This window comes from Notothenia rossii (genome assembly GCF_949606895.1).
Source record: "Notothenia rossii genome assembly, chromosome: 6".
Lineage (NCBI taxonomy): Eukaryota > Metazoa > Chordata > Actinopteri > Perciformes > Nototheniidae > Notothenia > Notothenia rossii.
Window position 1 is genome coordinate 87240209 of NC_136909.1, and position 17889 is coordinate 87258097.

The 17889-nt window shown below is 41.0% G+C and overlaps 1 protein-coding gene across 1 annotated transcript in view; it reads right to left on the reverse strand.

Annotated features, from left to right (window-relative positions):
* Positions 1–17889, reverse strand: part of kif20ba (kinesin family member 20Ba) — a 93826-nt gene that overhangs the window by 25898 nt on the left and 50039 nt on the right. The window contains exons 25-27 of the mRNA XM_079689990.1: positions 15945–16064; positions 15630–15743; positions 13647–13856 (exon numbers count right to left, since the gene is read on the reverse strand). Of these exons, the coding sequence (XP_079546116.1) occupies positions 13647–13856; positions 15630–15743; positions 15945–16064 (444 nt within the window). The remainder of the gene's footprint in view (positions 1–13646; positions 13857–15629; positions 15744–15944; positions 16065–17889) is intronic.

The window sequence follows — 17889 nt, forward strand, 5'->3', positions numbered from 1 at the left end:
TGATCAAGACACTTTCCATCTGATGAAGGCAAATGCCTTCCCAGATGTAAAAAAGTAGAAAACATTACATTCAGTTGTAACTGCCAAAACAAACATTATTTACGCTATTATGGCCCCTGTTAAAAATGTTTGTAATGTTATCTACTATAACTTGGTCGAATGAATGCTTCCTCATCCGGAAGCTGACTGAGCAGCAGCCGAGAGGAGCCGAGCGCATCCGCGAAGCACACAACATGGTGACGTCGGAGTTCCCGTTATCCGGCAAATCTAAATCTCTTCCGTCAAAATAATTTCCCTTTACAATACCGCTTCAGTTGCGCCACTTATGTGACAGACAAGAAGAGTCAATTCTAATGTCTAACACTTAATGTGGAGAAAGAGATGTCCTGTCTGGGTTGATTGTGCGTTGATCTGTTGGTAATGCCTCTGGGTTCTGGTGGGCATGTAAACAAATGCTGCGCTATACTTTGTGGCCTCACCCAGTTGCATAGCGATACTTATTGTTTAGGTGTCTTTTAATAAGCAGGTAGTCATATCATTAGAGGTGCAGTGGGCATGCACAACACGGCATAACACGGAGCGTGCTCTCCCCCCCCCCCCGTCAGTTGTGTACAGACCGACGGTTAATAATGGATTTTGACGGAAATTTTACGATCCTATCCGTCAAAATGACGGGCAGCGAAAAAGTCTAGCGCAACCTCTGGGCACGAGGTAAGTTTGTGCACAGATAGAAGGCTGACAGGCAGGTAGGCCGTCCAGTTATTTGAGCCGAGCCGGCTCAGATGATTGGTCGTGCTTTTTCCACAGATGACATTTTTTGATGTATTTATTGTCAAAGCATTTAATGTATTTATTGCCATCGGGATATGAAGAGCCTTCCATGGAATATAACAAAAAGTGTTTCTGAAATCAATTACATACCCCACCTTTAAGAGCGAAAAACAGAGCGAGATCGATTGGTTTTATTTTTTAAGAACAGACATTTGGTCCTTTTTACATGGTGGGGGGAAATGTGCATTTTATGGAAACTCAAGGCCTTCAAAAACTTGGTATCAGTGTGAATGAGTGCAGATCTTCGGACATTTGCTGATCTTATTTACCCCTGTTCCGTCAAAGCAGTCTTAGGGCTGGTTTCCATTGTGAAATAATTTTGTCTCCACTGCTTTGTCTGCTATTGGCCCGAAAGAGCAGTAAGCATTTACAACTAATAATCTGCGAGGCAGGAACTGAGAACATCTTACGTAAAAGAGTAACGCTGGAGGAGAGATCGGCGAAGGGTAGTATGTAAGTATTTATGACATGCAACACGCACCAAGCGATAGACGAGGGGAAATAAAGACCAATGAGTAATAACAGCCCTTTACACCAGATGTGTCCAAACTGTTTTCACTGAGGATAAACATACTAAGGGCGACGCAGCTCATTAGAGGTGGGGTATATAGCCTCATAAGTCAAGTTGTAAGTCAGCTAAATCAATCAAATGTAGTTAATTATTTAATTACTTGAATATGCTAAATAACAGCAGTATCACAGCTCTCCATAGGGTTTTAATAAGTGTCTTGCAAGAAGGTGTTGCAGCTTATTCCTTAAAACAAAAGTCTCAGATTGCTTATAGTAAAAGGAGAAATATGAATCGTATATTTCACGCCGCAGTTGTCCCCCATGCCATAGTTTGGACACATCACTCTTTCCTATTCACACATCCTGCAGACAAGTTATCGTTAGGAGTCCACCATTAACTCTCCTTTGAGCTCTGGTTTGGTCTCCACCATCTCCTGTTCATCACCATTTTTACTAAGTAACATCAAACTTTATCTTGCTCTTGCTTGATTGCACATTCAGGCATAGGTCACGAATGTTCTTTTCTAAAATAACAGTTGCTTGTGTAACTGCAAGTCATTTCGTTATAAAATCCTCAAAGTCCATGCTCTATTCTTTTGCAGTGAACACGCACTCAACAAAATAATTCTGGCAAGGTTTCAGAAAGATGTCTTAGTCTGTCAAACGCTGCTCCACAACAAGTGATGCAAGTGACATTTCCAAATACCAGAGCTCCTTGGGTTCGTCTAAAACCAGCAGAATGATTGTTTTTGTCTTGCCTGGCTATTATAGAATGCATTTAGGAGTTATTTCCATGGCGTTATTTGTTAAATGAGCCTCTTTTTAAGGCGACTGACGCAGTTGCAAGAGTTTTGTGATGGATTTAGAAAGCTGTGAGAGGGGCAGTGAGTTCTAGCTGGGATCCATCATATATGCAATGGGAATGAATGGGACAAGTAAATTACACCGAGTGCGGACGATGTGACATTATATGTGTTGTTTTTTTAGCTTACATACAAACATATGTAATGATGTGTGACAAGTCTGCAGGCATGACATCTTGGAAGGTTTTCTACAGTGCAGAAAATGTCTTTAAAAGATATTTGAATACGGACTGGGGGGAAAGTAAAGGCACTATCTTATTTGTTGTAGGGCTGCTCGATTATGGCAAAAGTTATAATCTCGATTATTTGGGTCAATAATTCTAATTGCGATTATTAAATGTGATTATTCATTGACTTTGAAAACATCCATTTATTGGAGAAAAAGATGTGAACAGTATGTTTATAAAAGTTGATTACCTTGAACTTTAAGTATAATTCAACTGAAAAAAATAAAAAATAGAATAATAATACAAAAATAATCGCTTTATTTTGATTACGTTGTTTTCGTAATCGTTGCAAGCCATAATCGTAATGATTAAAATACGATTAATTGAGCAGCCCTAATTTGTTGGTTTGCATGCGAGTGTAAATTAGTCAATCCTGTCATTTGTGTCAATAGTAAATAGGGTTAGGGTGCAGGAACGAGTCGTAAAACTACCACTTTGGTTCCCTCATCTCGAAGTAAATGTTTTATTGAACGTGTTTTTTGGTTAGTAAACAGAAATAAGATCTGAGGTTAAATGGACTGTACTTATATAGCGCTTTATCCAGTCTTTAAGACCCCTCAAAGCCCTTTACATACTACATGTCATTCACCCATTCACACCCATTCATACAGAGCAGTGTACCTTACTCTAGGACCTAACATTCACACAGAGCAGTGTACCTTACTATAGGAACTAACATTCACACCCATTCACACAGAGCAGTGTACCTTACTATAGGAACTAACATTCACACCCATTCATACAGAGCAGTGTACCTTACTATAGGAACTAACATTCACACCCATTCATACAGAGCAGTGTACCTTACTCTAGGAACTAACATTCATACAGAGCAGTGTACCTTACTATAGGAACTAACATTCACACCCATTCACACAGAGCAGTGTACCTTACTATAGGAACTAACATTCACACACATTCATACAGAGCAGTGTACCTTACTATAGGAACTAACATTCACACCCATTCACACAGAGCAGTGTACCTTACTATAGGAACTAACATTCACACACATTCATACAGAGCAGTGTACCTTACTATAGGAACTAACATTCACACCCATTCATACAGAGCAGTGTACCTTACTATAGGAACTAACATTCACACCCATTCACACAGAGCAGTGTACCTTACTATAGGAACTAACATTCACACACATTCATACAGAGCAGTGTACCTTACTATAGGAACTAACATTCACACCCATTCACACAGAGCAGTGTACCTTACTATAGGAACTAACATTCACACCCATTCACACAGAGCAGTGTACCTTACTATAGGAACTAACATTCACACCCATTCATACAGAGCAGTGTACCTTACTATAGGAACTAACACTCACACACACCGTTGGTCATCGGGAGCAACTCAGGGTTAAGTATCTTGCCCAAGGATACATCGACATGTTGACTGCACGGGCTGGGATCGAACCCACAACCTTCTGATTGAAAGACGAACACACTCCCTTGCAGCCACAGTCGCCCTAAACACAGGCCGAAGAGATGTTCAAGCTTTTGTTCTTCTGTATGACCTAGTGTTAGCTTTTCACCTCTGCCGATTGCATTTACGCTTCAAATATCTCACAGCGGTGTTAATATGTGGAGATTATCCTGCTGACAAAACGTGTTAAGTGTGTTTCCCACAGAGCTTATTTAGTGCAATATAAAGAAATCCAATGGAAAAATCCCATTGCTCTTTTGTTGAGGGAGCGCTTTGCTAACCACGCTAACCCTTAACTCCTGAATTCACCCACGAGGATTAATATAGGTCCATCCTATCTTTCCTTTTGTGTCGTCCTACAAAAATACGTCATCGCTCTCCACTAAGGGAGCCTCAACAGATTGCACTGTGTGAGAAATAATCAACATATATATTGTTTCTGGCAATAAGACGAGTTTCTGTGTTTCCACTTGTAACAATACATTTGATTTATAGAGCACACTTTAAAAACAACGTCATCTAAAAAGGTGCTTCAGATAAAACGTTATCTAAGGAACATATTGAATGTTTTCTTTATGTTAACGGTCAAGTGGGCACTAAGTCTTTTTTGTACGTTTTTGTGTTTCTATTATTTTCCTACGATACCGTTAAGATTGGCTGAGAATAAGAAAATATGAAGGTCAGACCATATATTTCTATTTATATATTTTTTGGAGAAAGGGGCAGGTAATATCAGATTATTTACTTCTCCCTGCTCCTTTTCGGGTTTGGCGTGTTTATAGAGACATGTTAACGACATTAAGTTGTGCATACCATGAACGGAACACATACAAAATGAAATTAGATCAAATATGGTGATTATATAAAAGATAGATAGCTACTTAGTAATTATCTATCTATTATCTAATATATCATTCCAATATCTTGTATACAGACTCGTATTGCACTATTCCACCATTTTTCTTATGTATTACTTTTAATATGATATACTTTAATATTGCTTTAATAGTGTCTGCTTATCTGTATTATTGTGTTGCACTGTTGGAGAAGCCTGCGACATAATTACTCTGTAGCTACGTTAGCTTGACAATAAGGAACCTTGAACCTTGAATATAAAAAAGGTTGAGAGCATAAAAAGGTTAGAATAAAAATAAATGACAGTCTGTAAAACGCTGTGCGGAACATGTGGGTCTTGAGGCTTTTCTTACAAAACACTAACTATCTACATCTCTATTTGAAAGAGTGAGTGTTTGATGAAGCAAGCCGTATGTACATTAAGCACAGACTTTGCATTTCAATCGCTCTCAGAGGCGAATGTCAGTTTTTATACTTTTTTTTTACCCTCATACATCGCCTTTTTATGATTTATGCTCAATTCCAACCACCCTGCACACATTTCCTCCTCTTTCATGTTGACATCTAACCCCCCGCCCCCGCCCCCCTCTCCATCTCTGCTTGCTGCCACTTTAATCTTCCCGTTCTCCACTTTCCACTGTGCTTTCTTACCCTCCTTTTCCTCTCCACTGCGTATTCCCTCCGCTGTCTTTCTCCATCCGTCCTTCCTCTCAGTCTTGTTTCATTTCACTTTCTTCCTCCTCTAACCCTTAACCAATCCCCGTGCGATGTATTCTCTCTGGGCTGCCTCCACCTCCCTCTGAACTCGTTCCTCCCCCATGTATTTTGGCCATTTTCTAAAGCTCACCTTCTCTCTTTGTTATCTCCACACTTTCTTTGTCTGTACTAGACGTTACTGCAGCCATCTTTAGGGTCTGATTCTGTATAGAGTTCATTGATGTGTTCACACCTCCATGACCCTAGAGCCTTTCATACTTTAAAAACCCTCCCAGTATCATTTTTCTGATCAGAGGAGGTAGGCTCCAAGGTTTCTCTAAGATGGAAACTGGGTCATTGCAGCAGAATGAGAAGAGGTTTTGGTCGGAGGACAAAGTGTACAAAAAGGGGAGAAAAGTACAAAATCTTAGGCTTATTCCATTGTCCTGTAGATATAGAAAGCAAAAACATATACTACGACACAAAGAGAATTTAAATGAGTCTTCCTTCATCTCATCTTTTTTTTTTTTTGTACTGCCTTTTCAAAGGGATGTGTTCATGCTGATACATTTTGACTGAAGTGCCCCAGATCCCCAGAATCTGATGTCAGGTCACTCTGTGGAAACCGTCAATAACAAACTCTTATATCATCTTCTTTTGGAGGATTTCATTACATCGTAGGGGTGTAAAGGTAATACGTATTAGTACACGTGTGTACCGAAGTGTATCGAAAGAATATAACGTTAAACGTAAACAATTGAGAACGTGAACAACTTCTTGGAAGTAATCTCAGGTGCTGCGTCGCGGCACTCAGAGTAATTTGCTCACATTGGGTTCAGCGTGTCATAGAGTGACCAAGTCATTTCATTGGACGAGAGGCATACTATGAGAGCTGGTCAGAAGGATGCGTTCAAATGTAGTCAGTAATTTGAGGAACTGTCGAAATGGTGAACGCAGATAAAGTTGAGCTCGAAAATCCTCCAGCATCATTGAAGTCTCCGGTTTGGGAACATTTTGGTTTCGCAGTTACGTACAAGGATGACGGACAAAGACAGGTGGACCGAACCAAAGCTGTTTGTCGCCATTGTTCAACTAAAATTGGTTACGAGGCTGGCAATACTTCAAACTTGCACACTCATTTGAAAAGGCATCACCCGAACGTGAATATCACCGGTACCAAAAGAAAAAAGACTGAAGTGCAAACCCAACTCCCGCTAGCATTTAAGCCTCCACCACTCGCAACAAGTTCAGACCGAGCCAAAGCTATTACAAACGCCAAATCTCCTTATGTTGCCATGTTAGCAAAGCGCTACCTGGCTGTATCTGCTACCTCTGTCCCTAGAGAGGGTGTTCTCCACAGCAGGAGACATTGTTAGTGCCAGCAGATCTGCCCTTTCAGCAAGCAATGTGGACAAGTTCATCTTTCTTTAAAAAAACATGAAAATACAATGACAAGCAAGTCCTAATGTCAAACTGTCTGCTTAGGTACGAGTACAGTTCAAATACAGATTATTTCAGTTCATCGAAATGCTGCACCTTAATGTTTATTTTATTATATTTTGTATTTATTTGAGTGAATACACTATTCACAGTTTAATAATAATAAAAAAATGTATATATATATTTTATGTTTTGTGATCATTTCTGCTGTACCGAAAACGTACCGAACCGTGACCTAAAAACCGAGGTACGTACCGAACCGAAATGTTTGTGAACCGTTACACCCCGATTACATCACCTCTGAACCGAGGTCAGTCAGCAGAACAGAATCATTAGTGGAATTACTTTGGGGTTTAATCACAATGAAATAAAACTCCCACTGGTATCCAAAGTGAAAATGTTGTCATACCAGCTAGGTACAAGAAGTCAAAGGAACATTGAGGGAGGACTTTTTACATGAATAATGGCCTCATATGTTCCATCCAATGAGCTACTCCCAGTTCAAGAGTACAGCATGTCCTACTTCTTGTTTTTTTAAATCGCTGTACTTTTTTGTAATATTCGAATGATCCAGTAAAAACGACACCGACACACATTCTGTCTCTATCCATCCAACCAACCAATACTGACCCGCTCTCCATTTTCAAATCACGTCTCTTCACACGGACATATCCACCCTGATCACATCACGCGTCCTGTGTTTTTATTGATTATATCGTGTTGTTTTTGTGCTGTTTTGTTTTGTGTTTGGCGACCTTGAGAGCTTTGAAAGACGCCTTTATAAATAAAATGTATTATTATTCATCATCACCAGTTTATCCGGAGTTTGTTTGAGGAAACCGTTCACTTCACTTGGGATAAGGACTCATTCCCAACTCAAAGTGGACAGTCCATTTGTTTCTTGCTAAGCATCAATGGTTTCTAAAGGTTTTTAAATTCTCAGCAAAGGTTTTCTACTAACAAGCCAGTTCAAGAGCACTTCTTGTTTTGTTTTGAAAATCGTTGTACTTTTTTGTAATATTCCAATACAAGGTGGACTCATTTTGTTTCCATCCATCCATCAATCAATCGTCAGCAGATTATCCGGAGTTGGGACACGGAGGTAACCGTTCACTTCACTTGGGATAAGGACTCATTCCCTACTCGAAGGAGACTGTCCATTGTTTTTTTGCCAAGAATCAATTTTTTCTAAAGGTTTCTATTTTCTGAGCAAATATTTTCTACTACCAAGCTTTTCCCAGTTCAAGAGTACAAATGCACGTGATGTCCTACTTCTTGTTTTGTTTTGAAAATCGTTGTACTTTTTTGTAATATTCCAAAACAAGGTGGACTCATTCTGTCTCCATCCATCCATCAATCGTCAGCAGCTTACCCGGAGTTAGGACACGAAGGAAACCGTTCACTTCACTTGGGATAAGGACTCATTCTAAAGATGAGCTTTGCGGTGACCCTGAACAGACTGCCGAACACATAAAACCACCTGCCCTTTATATAGACCACCCTCGGAAGCCAGCCTGTTCGACTTAGGACCAGAGATGCGGGCATGGCTACACGACACCGAGTTGGACCTCTGACGTTACACGAAAGAAGAAGAAAAGGTAATTGAACAAAGCTGGAAGGTGACGTTATCCTTTGTTAATCATTGTTAATATGACGCAGATTTTTCCCGATGCATTTCTGCTAAATCTGTAACTAAAATGTTCTTTGTTACAAGAAAACGGCTTGTGCTTTTATGATTTTCAACATCGGCAAAGCATGCTGCGATTGGCATACCCTCGCCCTTGGTCACAAAGTGTTATTGAAGGAAGCTTGTTGTTGTCACTGAAGGTGTGAAAATTGCCGCCAAACGCCGCCAACAAGTCCAGAAGCAATGGTGTCAAACTGATTTATCTCCAACCTACACTAAGATAGGATAGAAACGTAACGATCAACTTTCAAAACTAAGAGGCCTAAAAGGAGGGCCTAAAAAGCTAACATTAAGCTATAAAGGAACTACAGCTCGGTCACATGACTTCACGTCACCACCGCTGAGCTAATGTTCGGCTATAAAGGAACCATTGACTTCCAGACAAGGGAACAGGAAGTGGTTAAATGTTAAGTATTTTCTGGGTTGTAGGAATTTCCTGCACCATTCTGTACTGATACAGCATTTAATAACTTAGTCATTATATCCAAATCTCATTGTTTTAAGCACCAATAGTCAACCCTATAAAATCTACATTGAATACATTTGTCTCCATATCTCAAAGCTTCAAGATTGCAGTTGTACTTGAAGCGAGATAAACACAGTGTCCTTCATATGTCCTTCTGATATTATCTTTAAGTTCATCATCTTGTCAATCTGCTTTGCCATGCACAAAATTGGCTGATGGCTTGTTTTGCAGTTGCTATTATAACAATTGTTTTATTTTCTGCAATCTTAAAACACTGAGCACGTGCGAGGGTAAATTGCCAACATAAGGTGTTTTCATGCATAAAAACTCAGAATAACTCAGCTCCTCCCAGGCTAATGGCCACTTGGGATGATGTGGAAACAAGGGAAACTCGAGCAACAAGAAGCAAACACTGTGAAATTACCATCATAATGATATAAAATATTACTGGGTCTCACTTTGTAGCTATATATCGAACAAATATCCATCATCTAGAGGACACAATGAAAGAGGCAGCAGGATGTGAAGTCGTGTGACCGTGCTGTAGTTCCTTTATAGCCCAACATTAGCCTCCTTTAGCTTAGCGGTGGAGACTTGAAGTCATGTGACCGTGCTGTAGTTCCTTTATAGCCCAACATTAGCCTCCTTTAGCTTAGCGGTGGTGACGTGAAGTTATGTGACCGTGCTGTAGTTCCTTTATAGCCCAACATTAGCCTCCTTTAGCTTAGCGGTGGAGACTTGAAGTCATGTGACCGTGCTGTAGTTCCTTTATAGCCCAACATTAGCCTCCTTTAGCTTAGCGGTGGTGACGTGAAGTTATGTGACCGTGCTGTAGTTCCTTTATAACCCAACATTAGCCTCCTTTAGCTTAGCGGTGGTGACGTGAAGTCATGTGATCGTGATGTAGTTCCTTTATAGCCCAACATTAGCCTCCTTTAGCTTAGCGGTGGTGACGTGAAGTCATGTGATCGTGATGTAGTTCCTTTAAAGCCAAACATTAGCCACCTTTAGCTTAGCGGTGGTGACGTGAAGTCATGTGATCGTGATGTAGTTCCTTTAAAGCCAAACATTAGCCACCTTTAGCTTAGCGGTGGTGACGTGAAGTCATGTGATCGTGATGTAGTTCCTTTAAAGCCAAACATTAGCCACCTTTAGCTTAGCGGTGGTGACGTGAAGTCATGTGATCGTGATGTAGTTCCTTTATAGCCCAACATTAGCTCTGTACTTCATAAATCATAAACTGTGGAGATTATCCTGCTGAACAAAACCTGTAAATATCATAAACGTTTGTTTGACACAGAGATTATTTTCTGACACGATCCAAAATCACATGGAGAAATCCCATTGGTTTTTTGTCGAGGGTCCGTCTGCGATGCTAACTTCTACAAAAATATCATTACTGCACCACTTAAAAGGGGACCTATCATGCAAAATGCACTTTTGTAAGTCTTGTATACATGAATATGTGTCCCCGGTGTTCCAGGGAACTCACCAAGTGTCAGAAAACACAACCCTCTCTATTTTCCTCCATACCCAAATCTCTTAAAAAGGGGCTGCAACGGATCTGATACAGACTGATCCAGATTTGAACTCTTCTGTGACGTCACAGAAGTGGCGCTACGGCTATTGGGCCAACTCCACCAATCAGGAAGAGACAGCCACGGACATTGCCGTTGGAAAGCGCTGGAGACGCTGTAGTACATATGCCAGGCCTGTAGATGGTGCTGTTCTCACAGAATCAGCCCATGATGCAAAGACAGTGTTACATTGAGCGAAATGAGGAATGGCTAAAATGCATGATCTGTTTGGTATTTTGAAAAACAAAGAGTATAAATATGCCTTATATAGGTATGGTCCTACACTATATTATTCAAATATAGCATGATAGGTCCACTTTAATATATCAATCTACCGTAATTTTCGGACTATAAGCCGCGCTTTTTTCCCATTTTTCGACCCTGCGGCTTATATAACGGTGCGGCTAATCTATGGATTTTTACATCTAACGGCCACTAGGGGACCTCCTAAATCTATGGATGTTACAGGTTACAGTCCACCACCTTTAACTCTATGGGCTCTATGGCCGGTCCGCGCCCCCCACCTTTAAGCGGCGGACTCCAGCAGGAAAAGCTAGAGGCCGGAAAAGAGCGAGACAGGTAGCGCGCAAAAGTAAAAGTGGAACCGAGAGTGGTACGAGAGACAGAACGAGAGCAAGACAGACAGACATTACGAGAGCGAGACACTTTGTCCCCGTACCACTGGTTGAAAACCACTGCTGTAGATCACTGCCGGTACGTGCGCTGGGAGCGCACCGTTTTAAGTTTGAAAGTTGAAAAGTTTGTGTGTCTGAAACGCTATGTGATACAGTACAGTTTACACAGCACATGTTCTGTAGCTACTATTGCACTAAATGCTAACACTTGAATACGTTATGCAAATATGCAACTTGTTTGTTGAAATGTTAATAAATGGGAGCTTCCTCAAACAGCCATCTCTTTCCCGACAATCCCCTCTGTGCACGAACCCTTACATATGGTAATGAAACATTCAAACACCTGCGGCTTATAGTCCAGTGCGGCTTATATATGTACACATCATTCAATTTAGCTGCTGCGGCTTATATTCAGGTGCGCCTTATAGTCCGGAAATTACGGTACTCGTATTCCTTTCATCCGTCTGGAAGAAATAAGGCTTTCTGACTTTTGTACGTTTTTACACGCTGGCTGGCAACATATGTTGAATCTGAATCTGAGTGGTACGAGCTGCAGACAGAGAGAGAGAATCTGACGACTGAACTATATCTGACCTTCTGTTCCTCCGGGCGCTTGTTTGATATGTTCTCAGTGGGGGGGTGAGTATTTATGTGTGTACAAATCACTTAAGTGACTGTGTGTGTCTCCTTAGCGCCGGTATTTATGATTAATGAGGTTGTTTTCTTTCCCCCCCATATGTCAACGCCACATGCATTCAAGTGGGTTCTATATCATCCATACTAAATGATTTATAGCTACAAGAATAACCAGTGGTGGATTTCAATACGGTGGAAAGTGGGCCTTTTAGTTTGACAATAAAGTAAAACTGTTTTTATTAGTTTGAAAGTTAGCTTTTCAGTTAAAAAAATAAATGCTTTTTTATATTCATATTTTGGCTTTTTTGTTATTCTATTTCATATTAGTTAGACTCCAAAGTCCTTCAGTTGCACAGATAATAACTAGGTTTATTTTTCTATCTATTGAGATCCAAATAATGAAATATATTTACTGCAACTGTGTACATCTATCATGATACAATTGAACAAAACCCTGTTGAAAAATATTGTTACGGATGCTTGATTAAGCTGGTTTGAAGTTGCTATGTCTTGATGTATTATTTGAGTATTCTCTACGTTAGTTTCTACAAAGTCATCATTTTAAGGTGTATTTGGGACCAAGTTCCCCAAAGCAGATTGTTAAATGACTTGCACTGGTTATTTATATTTGGAAAAACGTGTGTGACGTTTTTTAGATCTGATGTATATCGATGTGTGATGTCTTCTTGTAAACCCATGCTGTGCAGATATGTGTTTACATTTGTGAAAAGCCTCCGAGAGCGAAGTGTAAACGAGGCAAAAGCCTACTTCCCTTTAATTAGTCGGAACAAACAAATTAACACGACTGCTGCTCCTCGGCTGATTTCAATCTAACGACAGTGAGGGAGGCCGTGTCCTGAAAACAACCCTTTACCCTTTAGAGCAGCTGAGTCTAACTCACAGGAAGAGATCTATTAGCTTCTGGGATTAGTTTCAAGAAAACGTGTGACCTTTGAACGAACATCCGCAACATTCATCTGTTTGCAGCTTACACATTATTTATCTAATATATCACAGGGTGTATGCAGGAATGCTGACGTCACATGTAAGACCCTTTAAGACCCTTTCCATACATTTTAAGACCTCATCTCCACTTGGAGTTCTAACCGGTCACATTGGCGACACACTTTACCTCACATTGACTATATACAGTATTGATTGTCCTTCCTCCTTATCTTCCAACCATTTGGACGCAGACTTGCATTTCCCCATAACGATGTTGCTTAGCAACCGGCGTAAACGGAGCTTCGTGCTATCAAGCAGTGAGCGTGCGATGTCCTGTTCAGATGACGTCAAACCCAACGGGATGACATCAATTAACTACACAGAATCACACTACACACCTACGCAATGATTACATTCAGGCAGACTGTAGAATACAACCTCTATGAACCATTTATGTACTTATTGAAAACAAGCTACAAAATGTAACACATTGGAAAATGCCCTTTAATACTTTTTAATAGCCTTCATTTTCGCTAAATTGATTGATCAACTTTTGACACTTTTTGAGACCCCGCGGACCCCCTGTATCATATTCCAATTACTTGGCGTTTAATCACGGCAGCGTTTATTACGGACCCAGAATCATCACTTTAGTAACAGGCTGAAACAGAGGGGTTTGAGGCTAGAATGATCTGTTTGGTATTTCGAGCAAAACACTTCATAGACATGTTTTCTATATATTTTTGATATATCTGAGACCTATAATATATGCCTACAAATAGTATAATAGGAGAGCTTTAAAGTGTGCGGACAAGCTTCTTGAGTTCGATCTTACCTTCTCCATCTCCAAGCTCTTCCTCTTGCGTGACGGCCGGGTGATTTTGACGGTGACGGAGTTCTCCTCTCCTTGGCGCCTCAGAGCCATGCGGTTCGGCTGCAGAGGACTGAAGGAAATCTCCATCTCCGGACGAGGGAAACGACTCATCCTGCCGTTCTCCGTGGAAATCTCAGAGGCGTCCAAAACTGACGGGTAGCCATTGGAGCTCTGAGGAGAGATGGTGGGAAAATACTGAATGTGAAAGCAAGGCAAGTTTCTTCATACAGCACCTGCAGGTTTCTGGTAGTGTGTTCCAGGTATTTGGAGCATACTAACTGAACTTCTCCAGGTTTAGTTCTGACTCTGAAGTATTACATTTCCATTCATTCTGGCCAATCCACTGGTGCATCCCTTGAGCTTTTATTTCAGGGTTCATACACTTTTTCACCAATGACCTTTCCCGACTTTTCCATGACCAAAACAATTACCGTAATTTCCGGACTATAAGGCGCACCTGAATATAAGCTGCAGCAGCTAAATTGAATGATGTGTACATATATAAGCCGCACTGGACTATAAGCCGCAGGTGTTTTAATGTTTCATTACCATATGTAAGGGTTCGTGCACAGAGGGGATTGTGGGGAAAGAGATGGCTGTTTGAGGAAGCTCCCATTTATTAACATTTCAACAAACAAGTTGCATATTTGCATAACGTATTCAAGTGTTAGCATTTAGTGCAATAGTAGCTACAGAACATGTGCTGTGTAAACTGTACTGTATCACATAGCGTTTCAGACACACACACTTTTCAACTTTCAAACTTAAACGGTGCGCTCCCAGCGCACGTACCGGCAGTGATCTACAGCAGTGGTTTTCAACCAGTGGTACGGGGACAAACTGTCTCGCTCTCGTAATGTCTGTCTGTCTTGCTCTCGTTCTGTCTCTCGTACCACTCTCGGTTCCACTTTTACTTTTGCGCGCTACCTGTCTCACTCTTTTCCGGCCTCCAGCTTTTCCTGCTGGAGCCCGCCGCTTAAAGGTGGGGGGCGCGGACCGGCCATAGAGCCCACAGAGTTAAAGGTGGTGGACTGTAACCTGTAAAATCCATAGATTTAGGAGGTCCCCTAGTGGCCGTTAGCTGTAACAATCCATAGATTAGCCGCACCGTTATATAAACCGCAGCGTCGAAAAATGGGAAAAAAGGCGCGGCTTATAGTCTGAAAATTACGGTACTCTTTCTCAGCGGTACCACTGAAGATTGGAACAAGAAAATAAGCAAAATACCGCGACAGTTAAATGCCATTTTACGTTTCATTACGATACAGTATGTATTATCATTATAGTATTACTATTTCGGCGATTAGATCCAATATAAATTATATTTGACGCCCCCCATCAGCAGAAACACGTGGGTTTGCTATCCTGGCTCCAAAATGGTGGAATGAGCTCCCCATTGAAATCAGGACAGCAGAAAGCTTACACATCTTCTTCAGACTGAAAACTCATCTCTTTAGACTCCACTTCAAGAGATAGAGTTACTAACAAAGCACTTATATACTAATAAAGGGCTGGCTGATCTAGAGCCAGTTGAGTAGCACTTGAAATGTTTGGCTCTATGAAACCTGATGAACTTATTTGATTCTGTTTTCTTCAAGGTTGTATCTTGTTGGTCGAATGCACTTATTGTAAGTTGCTTTGGATAAAAGCCTCAGCTAAATGTAATTTAAGTTAATGATGCAACTTTAGTTACATTTCCATGACTTTTCCTAAACTTTTGGAAAAATAATGTTTTCCAAACTTTCCCAGGGGCTGGAATTAGCATTTTTTTTCCAGGTTTTGAATGACCGTAAGAACCCTGTTGTTTTTAGCCGTCATTATTGTGTTAAAGTCAATCTGTTATCCGATCCCAATTGTGGCTGAAATCTAATTAAAAAATATATCCCACTCGTAAAGATAATGTCTGGATTATTGAAGTTTATAACTATTAAAAAATGTCCTTACCTGGCTGCTGACGGACAGTCTGTTGTCCCGCCTTCCTCCTGACTTCCTCTTGATGCCTTCACTCTGGGGATTCCCAACCAATGTTGCAGGGCTTTCGCTTTCAGTGGTTTTGATCTGTTAGAGGCAGAATAGGAGGAGTTTAAAATGATGTTGATGCATTTAAAGCTTTATTCAAATGCATTTTCTTTTTACAGTTATAGAGAGCGAGAGCGAGAGCGAGAGCGAGAGCGAGAGCGAGAGCGAGAGACAGACAGACAGACAGACAGACAGACAGACAGACAGACAGACAGACAGACAGACGTAGATAGAACTCACCTGTGTTTCCTCCTGTTTGATGTTTGCAGCATTGAGCTCTTCCTTCAGTCTCAGGATCTCAGAGTCTCGTTCAAAAAGAGCCGCTTGAAGCTCCGCCATGACACCTTCACCCTCAGCAGACTGAAACAGGAAGTTAACGGACGTTAGGTTTTCTGTTGCCAACCCATCCTCTCATAAAAAACCTGCAGCATTTTTGACTCTTTATTTTAAATGATACAGAATATGTTATATATATTTTTTTTATTGTTTATATTTGATATAATATTTTTCATTTTATTTGTAATAATTCTATTTTTCAACTTTTTTAGGTATTTTAAGTATTGTCTTTTAATGTCTGAACACACTCCTGAGACGAAATCATTTCCCAAATTTGGATCGATAAAGTACCTCCCTCCCTCCCTCCCTTACCTACCTAACTAACCTACCTCCCTCCCTACCTTACCTACCTAACTAACCTACCCACCTACCTACCTTACCTACCTACCTTACCTACCTAACCTACCTACCTACCTTACCTTACCTACCTAACCTACTTACCTACCTTACCTACCTACCTAACCTACCTAGCTACCTACCTACCTCCCTCCCTCCCTCTCTACCTACCTACCTACCAATAGATAATGATGTATTTATTTTTATAAATGACTGAAATGTGGAAACACGTTGATTTTCTGAACGCTCATATCACTTTTTCGCCAAAAGACGTTAATTAAACTCAATTTCTGGTCAGAATGTAGGTCATGTATACCTGAATGAAGCATGTTTTTAATCTATTGTCTAACTTACTTTCTAACAATGTCAGTGTCATGTCAATATCAACATGTTATCATTCATTTAGCTGTACATATAAAACACAACAAAACAGGGCATCAGGTGTGACATGTTGGCACTGAACAGTTTACTTATACCTGTTCTTATGGGCAAAATATTGTTGAATTGGTGCACTAGATATAAAAGTTCACCACCTCAAACTTATTGGTGCCTGCATGATATTTGAAGGCATTTCCAAACAACACATGCACAGAAACGAGGAGCAGAGAATGAGAAAGAGCCCTGCAGTGTGGATATTTCACTGCTGTGTCGAGTTGTCCTTCATATCCTCCCTGGATTCCCAGATAAAGACGCCAGGCATAACATTAGCGGCTATTACCCGGCCAATTTCTAAATCAATACGGCTCTAACCAGACATGAGCGGAGCGTCAACTTGATTTGTGGAATCCTTGCAGCCTGCCCTTCACACCGGCTGTTCTGCAGCTGCGTGTCACAATGAGAGATATTATGTCGTTCTGAAAAAGCTCACAGAAGCTCAGCGGGGAAATGTTATGCAACGCATCGGAAACAGAGACGTTAACGGAGCTGAGTCACCAGCAAACACACAGAGCGGGAAGAAAAGAAAAAGACCTGACAGGTGGAAGACGTTATTGACCCAAAGGCCTGGAAAGCTGCTCAAAAGTTTAAGACTTTGACCAACATAATCTGTAGAAGTTTGACAAATGTAAGTCTCTCTGGCAGCGGTTCCACCAGGGGGGGGCGTCTTGCCCTTATTCAGCTCGGAACGCCCTGAACTCGAGCCGAGGCAAAAATAAATCATTTGAGAGAAGATCGAGTTTTTAATCGCTTAAAATGACGAAAAGGAAAAAGGACGTCCCTCTGTTGGAGGGGCAAAGGAGTCTGGTGGGATTATTTTCGCTGTCAGCGAAGTGTTCCTGTGACGGAAAGTGTACTGCCTGCGAGCCTTGACGGGGGGTGCTAGCGGAGCACGCGCGTGAACTGCGAGCCTCGCAGCGGAGAAACTGAGGCTCCGTGGTAAACTGTGGTAACATGAAGAGCCGGCTCTTCTTAGTGAGCCGAGCCAAATGAATTCCCATCACTAATACGTGAAGAGATAGTATCTATAAGGGACGGCTCAATTCAAAAATCAAGTCACGTAACGTTAGACACCCCC